The 10,545-nt window shown below is 33.7% G+C and overlaps 1 protein-coding gene and 1 long non-coding RNA gene across 4 annotated transcripts; one reads left to right on the top strand and one right to left on the bottom strand.

Moving 5' to 3' along the window:
• Positions 1-1,578: 1,578 nt before the first annotated feature.
• Positions 1,579-3,022, bottom strand: LOC112770493 (uncharacterized). The gene is made up of 3 exons (XR_003186605.3): positions 2,643-3,022; positions 1,780-1,860; positions 1,579-1,658 (listed from the first exon to the last, which is right to left on the bottom strand). It is a non-coding gene; the product is annotated as an uncharacterized lncRNA (long non-coding RNA).
• Positions 3,023-3,389: 367 nt separating this feature from the next.
• Positions 3,390-10,272, top strand: LOC112790510 (protein FIP1). Of its 3 annotated transcripts, none has more exons than XM_025832949.3 (14): positions 3,390-3,574; positions 3,701-3,788; positions 3,953-4,061; positions 4,890-4,939; positions 5,209-5,275; positions 5,488-5,560; positions 6,502-6,557; positions 7,181-7,277; positions 7,488-7,569; positions 7,690-7,752; positions 8,295-8,354; positions 9,219-9,311; positions 9,395-9,457; positions 9,873-10,272. In XM_025832949.3, exons 1-14 carry the CDS (start codon positions 3,519-3,521, stop codon positions 9,939-9,941), a joined length of 1,026 nt encoding a protein of 341 aa, XP_025688734.1. In that variant the 5' UTR covers positions 3,390-3,518; the 3' UTR covers positions 9,942-10,272. The 3 variants fall into 3 exon arrangements, with proteins under 3 accessions (XP_025688734.1, XP_072089050.1, XP_072089051.1); XM_072232949.1 differs by having other exon boundaries at positions 3,701-3,792; positions 3,957-4,061; XM_072232950.1 differs by having other exon boundaries at positions 3,432-3,574; positions 3,957-4,061.
• The last annotated feature ends 273 nt before the right edge of the window (positions 10,273-10,545 follow it).

The following is a 10,545-nucleotide window of genomic DNA, read 5'->3' as shown; positions in this document are numbered from 1 at the left end:
ACATATTTGAAGCCTTTGTCTGAGTCACTTTGACACACCACCTGTCACATCCTTCGAAATCAAGTTTTTTAGTCACGAATATTTGTTCGAAAGTCTTCATACAATAAGGTTTTTTCTTTCGTCCAATTGGTGCGCAACATAAAAAAGAGCAGCTCTAAATGCTCATTAACCAAATAACTTCATTCCACTTATCAAAAATTATAATCACCAAACTCACATTAACCAAATATTTATCTTAACATAAACCTCCAACAACACGTCAGAATCCATAGGTATGGATGTTTGTGTGTATCCATACTAGAAATTTTGTCTAATAAAATATGCTTATTTTCATTGTTATCAAATTCAGACCGAATTGGTCGGTTCGATCAAAAATCTGGTAAATCGAACTCTTAATTGATTCGAACTAACATTCAAACCGTACAAACAAACAAATCAGTTAAACTCAAAAATCGGCCTGAACCGATCAACCCATACCATTTCAAAAAATTTACATTGCTGGGATTCAAAGTTGTGCGTGTTGGAGCATAGAGGACTTTGCAACTACTTGGCTAAGATACTTTTTAATGTTATAAATGCCTTTGTATAAATATATTATAACTTATTAGACATATCTTAATTAATAACTTTATCTTATTAACTCTTTTAATCATGCAAAATTTAAAATTTTCTTATCCTTTTGTCTTTTTATTCTAATAAATAATTTTTAATTTAATTTAATTTAATTTTTTTATTTTATATTTACTCATTTAAATTAATTATTTTTTAATTTTACATAATTATTAAAAAGATATTAAGTATTATTAAATATCTCTAAATTAAAAAGATAAACAAAAATATTTTTATTAATTATACCATATTTTTGTTATTGATAATTATATAATATTTATTAATATTAACTCTTTTTTAACATATATTTGATTAATATAATTAATTAATAAATTATTAAAATATTAAAATAAGTTAATTTAATATAAAAAATTATTATAAAAAATTAAATTTTATATAATTATTTAATTATAACCAAATTAACCGATTCAACCTGTAACATATCAATTAAACTAATAACCCAATAACCTAGTAGTATGATTTGATCAAGGTTCTGAAAACCGAACCGGTCATCGAACCGCTCTAGGTACTGGTTCACTGGTTCATAGGTTCAACCGGTCCGACCGTGGTTGAACCGTAAAAATCGTTTTATAATAAAATAATAAATAAAATATAAATAAGCACATAAAAATATAATTATAGTCTAATCTAAACTTGAAAATATCATTCAAATTAAAAGTACTACATAAACCAAATGTTATAATCTCATTCAAATACAAATTCAAAGTTCAAAAGTCAACAATCAAACAACCAAACATAACATAGCAGCATCAAAATGAGCCAAATTTGTCATCAACCATCAAAATCCTCCATAATTTGTTGCAGATTTGCGTCATTGATTTCATCACCTTCATTTTCACTACTTGGACCAGAAAAAGCAAGTGGTGCAGCATAAAATGTACTAGTACTACCACCACCACCACCTTGATCTAAATCAGCATCAATCTCATCTAAGAAAATATAATCATATTTTTGTATTATGCAAGTATCATAGATGTAGTAACTCACACCGGTAAGCAGGATAAGGAAAAATGATCCCAGTACTGATCCTGCATTCATCAAAACTCCATCTTTAGAAAATTTTCACATTTACTTGCTTTCAGGCTAATTAATAATGATACCAAGAAAAGCATTAAAAAAAAGAGAAGGCATAATGAAGTGAAAACTAACCTGTTGTTACTAGAGCTGTTGATGGTCCTGCAACTACACCAGTAAACTTAGATCATGCAATCACTTGAAAAAGCAATAACCCTGAATTTGTTGAACAAGTTAAAAGGTACATAAAGCTAGTCGGAATCATGGACTGATTCATTGATTTGGATGTCTAATGTTTTCATGAAATTCATCTACTTGCTTCAATTATTTGTTAATAAACATCTAAGAAAAAATCTACTCCAAAACAACAAGAGTCAAGCTTAATTAAATTGGCTATTAGTCATGTCAAATGCAACAAAATGAAAAAATAAAATAAAAAAATAATCTACCTTTATGGTTGTCTAAACAACTGAATTCATTCTTTGTACTATTTCAACTACACGTGTTCCCTTTTGATTCACAGTAATCTCAACTCTCAAGTTCACAACAAATGAACATTGAACAAACAACATCCAAATTCCAAAATCAGAGTATACAAACAATATCTCAGGTTCAAAAAATTCATAATTCAATTCACAAAATCATCTCTCAAAATCAGAGTATACAAAACGTCAAAACCAGAGTTCACAATGACAAAATCATGTCACAAAATCAGAGTTCACACAATCAGATTTCACAAAATCAGAATTCACAAAATCAATTCACAAAATCAATTCATATTTCATCACAAAATCAGTTCATAATCATATTTCATCACAGTTTCATGACTTCATCAGAGTTCAGTCAGTTCACAGAGTTGATATCACTATATCAGTTCATAACAGTTTCAAAGACTCAGAATTTCATCAAAATTCTTTGTTCATAGAGTTCACAGAGTATCAGATTTCATCACAAAATCATGTTCATAAATCATAACTAAATTAAAAAATAAAAATTACCTGGAAATGAGGACTTCAGTTCTTCAACGCTGCTGACGCTTCTCTATTGCTTTCTCTCAGAGGCAGACGCTGACGGCGAAGTGGCTGAGGGCGCTGACCGTGCTGACGCTGCTGAGGGCGCGACGCTGCTGAGGGCGCGACGGAGGCTGAGGGCGCGACGCTGCTGAGGCCATGAAGCTGCTGAGGTCGCGACGCTGCTGAAGGCGCGACGGAGATGAGTGCGTTTAGGGCTTCAGGCGTTCTGTCTCTCACAGTGGTGGCCGGTGGGTCGTGATGGGTCGTGGCTTGGTGGCCTCGTGGGTGTTGTTCTGTGGGAGTGGGAGTGTGGGTGTGGGACGCTGAGGCTGGAGTGAAGCATGAAGACGAAACTGACGAAGGAGAAAAGGGAATTAGGGCTTCCCACATTGCAAAACGACGGCGTTTTGCTGTTAGGTTAAAAAACCGGCCGGGTCCTGGTTCGGTTCGACCGACCGGTAACCGACCGGTTCGTCGGTTCAATGTCGGTTATCAAATTCTGCGGTTTCCTTTGTTGACCGAATCGCTTTAGCGTCCGGTTCATGGTTCTACCGGTTCGACCGACCGGTTCGAACCGGTTTTCAGAACATTGGATTTGATTGATTAGCGATTCCGTTGTGATAAATATGCTTATTTAGTTATTTTAACCGAATTATAAGGTGAGGCGTTTATTGTGTTCAGCATTGGTATATGTTAGCTATTCTATGTTATCGGATACTAAAATGCGCCTGACGGACTATCTGACATTCTGACTCAATTTTACTGTACCGTGATATCAAACACTGCGAGTAACGGCGATCCAATCGAAAATCTATATTCTATGAATAGCGACAACAATCGCATTCTTGAACGGAAGAGAATATGGCGACTGAGAGATACGCTTCTCCCCCTGCCACCTCGGCTGAGGAAAACGCTATGTCAGTAACAACTAATTTATTTGGTTCAGATTCACTTAGCTTAACCCCTTTTATCTTCAATTTCACGTTATGCTGTTATTTCTATGCATTGATAAATGATTCTTTTTTTACTTTTTTGTTTCTTAGGTTCCTTGATATATTGCATGAAGCTCCCCTATTCGCTCACCGCAAGCCTGCAAGGGTTTTTGGCAGTGTTTTTTATTGCATGTTACTGGCAAGTTCAAATCTGTTCTTTGTTTTAATTAATCGTTGTTGGCTGATTGATTTGGCAGGCATTGATGTTCTGGTTGAATTGAAAAAGTTGTTTGAGTTGTTATGCATATCTTATGTTTGTTCAAATTACTGAGTGAGTTGGCTTGTTGTTTCTTTACATTTTAGGCAGGTTATGCTACCTTGGCCATAGGAACTGAGTGGATTTTTCGCCCCAAGCAAGAAGTGATCTCTCCAGTGCTTTGTAGTTGCGATGTTCTTCTTTTGCTGTTAACAGGTTTTTTCCGTGCATTGCTCTTGTTTCATTCTCGAAATGAAGTTTTTCTGTTGGGGAAAAAATGTAGCTAAATTTGAAGTGGCCTTCAAATAGATATCTGATGACTAACGATGCTCCTGCTTTTAGTTAGTTCAATGTCAGTACTGACATTTTTCTAGCTTTCAGGTGACAAGTTTATTGCTAATAATGTTTCTAAATCATCAATTCTCTCACGTTAGAATGTATTAGAAGAACCTGTGCTACACATTTCCTGTTTTGTGAACGGTTGTAGAGTAGTAGTCTAGTAAATCAGAATCCTGATGCATTCCCCTCCCACCAAAATTTCAAAATTCTTTTTCCCATTTTGGTGTAGCTTGTATTTTCTAACTTGGTTTTAATAGAAATAGGTAGTTTCTGTTCTTGTTAATAAAGCAATATACTAGACTACGTAATTGTTACTTTAACATTAGTATTTCCCTTTTTTCCCAATGGATACAGTTATTGTTAACACATTCGTTGAAATTCACAGTCCCAGTTAATCTTCTTGTTAATGTGGTAGTGTGTAAATATTTATACAATGATGAATAATTTATATGCTAAATGCATTCAATTACTTTGAACTTACAATATAACTGTGTCGAACTTTGTAAATCCTGGAAACAGACAATGCTGTGGAGGTTTACATTGTTATCATGTTCATAAGTGCTGATGTATAAAATTAGCAATATTGAGTGTAGCATATATGATACATACATAATTTATTTTTATTAAGTACGATATACTTAAGCTATTTGTATTCAATCTTTTAATGCAGTGTTTTACTGGGTTTTCCATACTTTACTGTTTCAGGTATCTTTCAACAATATCTAGTTTATCAAGTGCAGAAGATACGCTTACAGGTAATTCTTCAATGGCAAATTTTTTTACCATAACAGTAGTTTCTTAATTTCACTGTCTGCAAGCATGCACTGGAATATTTTGGTTTTTTTTTTTTTTTTTTTTAAATGGAACTGTTTTACTTCTAGGACTCTGGAATCTGAGTTAACATCAAAAGCTTGAGATAAGGAAAGAATTAGCAAAATAAATTTTGCAAGATCTCTGAAGGTTTGAGTTATGTTTAGTGGTGTTTTACTGCTTATGTGGTTTTTATGGTTGACATGATTTTCAGGGCTATTATAGTTTCAGCCAGAAGTTGAAATTCATTATTCGCATACCCTTTTCAATTACAGCATATGGTATGTATTTTGGTTTCTAGGCCTTTTTAAACTTTCAGATCATGCTTAAGTGTCAACTGACATATATGTGTGAAGAATTAACTCAAAGTAGAAAACGTAAACTGTTTAGGTGGATGCACATGAATGGGTATATATTTATAAATTTGAGGATAGTTCATTTATAGGTTTACCATTATGATGTACATATATTCCTGTACTTTTTTAAATTTCAGGAACTGCTGCTATGCTACTTGTTATAGTCTGGAAACCTTACACCGGCTTTTTGTCAATCCCTGCAATATTGAGGTATACTCATCATCTTGTTATGATTATTTACTTTAGAACTTTTACAGGGATAAGATTATATTGAGATTGAAAATCCAATATCAGCAATATTATGTTAGCTCCAACTATGACTATATCCTTAACCTGAATCTTATCAGTAAAAGTGCCAAAGATCTTCGATTGATGAGAAAATGAAGCATTTTCCCTTTGCATCTTTTCTTGTTTATCTAAATTTTTTATTTTGTTTGGCTGATGATAAAGAATTGTCTTATCAGTATATGGTAATTTTAGCATATAGCAATTTACAGAATTGTCTAGCTGCTATGCTTAGCAGGAGGAAGAGTTGGTTGACAGTTGACAGCAGACATTATGTGGGGTTTTCAAAAATCTTTTGGCGTCCCCTGTTCAGTTGGATCAAGTTGATGCAATGAATCCATAAATCCAAGCTAAACCTGAAGGTCGTTTAGGATTAGTTCAAGTAATCAGATTACTTCCAGATGAAACCAGATTAAATCAAATGTCTTTTATAAATGGAAATACAAATAAACTAACTATTGTAGTGGTATAGCCAACCTGATCAACTGATCAGCTATTTGCACTTTTGCTTTGGTAATTAAGTTACTCATTATCTTCTTTTTCTGCATTCATTTGAAGTACCTACCAAAATCATTATTAAGCTTCTTATAACCAAGCTTTACGTTATTATGGGTTGCTAGAAGATTTTTTAACCTAATGACCTAAAGCAAATATTATAATTTCTTTGAAAAATTTTGTTTTACTATCCGTATAATCTCCACCGTTTCTTTATTATCATGTATGTCTAAATTTGTTATAACCAAGTCCGTGTTCCATGTCTGGCACATCTTATATTCTTATTCCCTTTGTGCTATGTTCTCTAAGCCATGACTGAAAATAAGCTGTTCCCCTATATGTCTTTCTTTGATTGCTTCAAAATTCTACAGGATCATTATGGTGGCTGAAGCAGTATGTGCTGGATGTTTCATGAGTCTTTACATTGGTAAGTGTTTTTGTTTTTACCTTAATTTTCCTTTGTTCTTTTTCCCTTTTTCTGGTGTAGAGAGAGTTTATTTATTTATTTATTTAGTAAAGTGGGAGTTTGGGGGAATTGTGAAGCTGAGGGGATGAGTTGAGCAACAAAATTCCATCCTAGGGGAGCAAGTACTAATTTGTTTCTTGCAAGGAGACAATAACAAAATAAAAATTGGCAAATTTTGGAAAAATTAAAGGGATGTCTGGAGCCTTTGGGTGCTTTTGCAACAGCTCCTTGTTGGATGATAATACTATAAAAATGTGCCTGAGGTGAATGAAATTATACAAAATTAATCTATGCAATGCAAGCATTTTTCTTCTTTTTTCTTCATTTTCTTTTTCTTTTTTAAGAACAAAATATCTAGGGATATCTTATGCTTTGGAATGTATGAAGTCCCCTACAGTCCCATTTTGGTTAAAAACTGAAAAAGGATGGGAAATGATCTATTGCGCTCTACAAATCTGTATTATTAGTTAGAAAAGATATTATATTAATACGCTTTAGTTAAATTCAACTCACTTTGCAGTTTCGATTGTTGTATAGGAATATTTTCACCTGATCCTTTCCTTTGTGTTTTTTGCTGCAAACAGGTTACATCCATCAGTATAATTCATTGAACTCCCATCCTGATGTTCTCAAGTCCTTATACTCACCACTTCAACCATCAAGTTCTTTGGAGGGTCTAAGGCAAACATTTTGTAATCTAGTTTCTTAATTAATTTATTTCTGTTATTCAATATACATGTTGAACTTTCAAACCACAATCAGCAAAATATAGTTTTTCTCCGTGCATAGTGATCTACCCTCTATGCATTCCATTGATAATGCAAAGGATGCAGATGCAAATCACATCTGCGAAGTTTAGACACTAAAATTAGTACATCTTTGATGTAATAGGTACCATGATGGTAGACTCTCTGATCAGCAAATGGCTTTGCTACAATATCAGCGTGAGAATCTACATTTCTTGAGTGAGGAGGTATATGCAATCTGAAACATCTATTTTATGTTGATTTAAGGCACTTCTTTATCATTTAGGGATAGTCTTTAAATTCCACTAACGAGAACATGTATTGTCCACCAACATTTTCCCTTTTAGGTTCTTCGGTTGCAAGAGTCCTTAAAGAAATATGAGCGAACTGATGATCGAAGCACACCACAGGTAATTATGAACATGAATGAGTTGAGTTTAGTTTGCATACGGATGCAATGAGCCGAGTTTAGCTAAACCAGGCCTGTTCTAAAACTTTGCTTACTTAACATATATTTATCAGGCTTGGCTTGAAAAAAAAAAGTAGCTTGTTTTCTTTAAGTGAGTTCAGCTCACAGGCTGCTAAGATCCATTGTGCCAATTTATACATTATGTTCAGGGAATGATGTTAGGTTTGACAGACGTTGATCTAGGATCCAATTAAAATGTAACCAGACAGCTGTTGTTTTACATAATTAAAATATGGTCTACCCAACTTAAGTATAAAATATGAAAGTTCAAGCTGAACAGATGTGCCAACATTTTCAGGTTAAGCACAACTCATTATTTTAGGAGCCCTACTTATTGTGTTATTATTAAAGAATTGAGCAATGACAAAGTTGAAAACTGTCCTAAAATCATTGTGTCATGTATATATTTGGTGGCTCCATCTTCATTCACACCTTTTTTCTTCTCATAAATTATTTCCTGGGAAACAATTGCTTGTGTTGCAGGTTGATCTTGCCCATCTATTAGCAGCTCGTGACCAGGAATTGCGGACACTTTCTGCAGAGGTAACTATTGCCTGTCAATTTTAAATACAAACAACAACAACAAAGCCTTATCCCACTAAGTGGGGTCGGCTATTGCCTGTCAATTTTAAATGTGAATATAAATTTTGGATAAGTTTTCAAATGAACCTTCAGTGATGCCGTTGACTCTATTGATGAGTTCTAACAAGATTAAGCATACATTGTTTCTATATTTAAGTTGACTCTATTGATGAGTTCTAACAAGATTAAGCATACATTGTTTCTATATTTAAACTTACCAACGCTCAAAAGGGTAAGGAGGGAAAGGTTCAAAAAGAGCAACAAAAGAAGTTACTACAGCCAAACCACCACAAAACGAGTTACAAAAACCAAACATTCTACACTCAACCATCCTAATACACCATATAGAAATTAATATGTTCCACTTCGTGTAGAACTAGGACACCAAGATCTCCAGCCATGGGCCAAACCAAGTCAGAGCAATCTTCAAGCAAACCTCCTTTTAAGCATAACCACCTTTGCAGCAGCACAACTCCTATGTGAACTAATAGCTGTTTTAAGTGAAGCATACCTATTAAGGTCAAGCTGTTTTAAATTTGATGGAGAACTTGCTATGAGAATTCATTGTGAGATCCCATAGGCTCAAAAAGAGAATTATTTGAATATTTAGCATTTAAAATCTGGCTACAAAATTTTCTAAGAACAGTTTACTTTCTGCGTTGATTTTCAACGAAATTGATTTGCTAATACCTATTGCGTTTTACACAATGAAGTGATGAATTAGTGATTAAGGACTAAACTTTAGTCACAATATGTATTAGATACCATTCTCTTTCATCTTTTCAAGACAAATGGTACCTTACTGGGAGTTTTTATTTTACACAGATGAACCAAGTGCAATCTGAGTTAAGGCTTGCGCGGGCCGTGCTTGCTGAGAGGGAGTCAGAGATCCAACATGTTCGTACAACTAACAATCAGGTAACTTGGAAGTTTTTCCTTAAAAACATTACCATGTCAATGATACCATAAGGTGCTAACTGATTCTCAATAAACATACACAGTATGTAGAAGAGAATGAAAGACTCCGGGCTATTTTAGCAGAATGGAGCACTCGAGCTGCCAAGGTAAATCGTATTTGTAATTGTATACTCATTATATGATATCACAAATGATATGGGTGAAACCACCAGTTACACCAGTGCCCCCAAGATATATTATATTTTCTTTTCAGAAGTTACTCCGTTGATTAATGTGTTGATAAATTAGTTCCTAATAAATCAATTTGCTAATGAAGTAACCTCCAAATTATTTTTAAACACTAAGAAAGCCCATATCAATAATAGAATTCAACATTAGCATACCATAAGTTAATATTCTTTAGCCACTAGTTTGTCAAAATAATGGTGATATCAAACTGGTGGCTCTCCCATGATGATGGTATGAAACAGCAATCCAATGTGAAGATAGTACATGCTGGTGTTTTTCCTTCTTAATATGGTTTCTGCTGAATACTTTTTAACCTAATGATTTAATGAAAAGCTTGAACGAGCACTGGAGGCTGAGAGGATGTCAAATCTAGAGTTGCAAAGGAAGATCTCCGCGCAATGAAATCGATCACGTACCTCAGAAGATGCAACTGAACAAGGAATCTAATTCAGTTGTCATCCAAATACACTATAAAGTTCAGGCAGGTGTAACGATTAAAAATGTGGTCGACTTGTGCGTTCAGTACCGTCACTGTTGTGAGAAGATCCAATCATTGTACATAGTAGTCCATAACGATGTAGTTTGATTATGAGTTGCCGTTTTGAGCCAATCCATATTTGTATCATTCATTTAAGAAAAAACAATTTTGTATTTCCGTACACAGCGGTGTTTCACTGTTTTATCATCGTCTCAGAACAATAACATGATATATAAAGAGATAAATGTACATAAATATATGTAGCGTGTTTAATTGTTAAGGCACATAAATATATTTCTCATTAAAATTTAATTTTACCTCTAATAAGGAAGAAATTGGTGATCAAGATGTGGCTGGTGAGGATAGAGAAATTTTAAAACTTTTGAAAGGATAAAATTGTAATAAAACTTTACGCCTCATGCTATTCATTTTCTAACTTTCCACTAAATACATATATTTCGTACGTAGTTAAAATTTGTCATAATAAACAAATAGTAGATATATCTCAACATGTCCAAACACAGCCCA

Source organism: Arachis hypogaea, chromosome 3 (assembly GCF_003086295.3).
Source record: "Arachis hypogaea cultivar Tifrunner chromosome 3, arahy.Tifrunner.gnm2.J5K5, whole genome shotgun sequence".
Lineage (NCBI taxonomy): Eukaryota > Viridiplantae > Streptophyta > Magnoliopsida > Fabales > Fabaceae > Arachis > Arachis hypogaea.
This window is presented reverse-complemented; position numbering and strand designations above follow the sequence as displayed.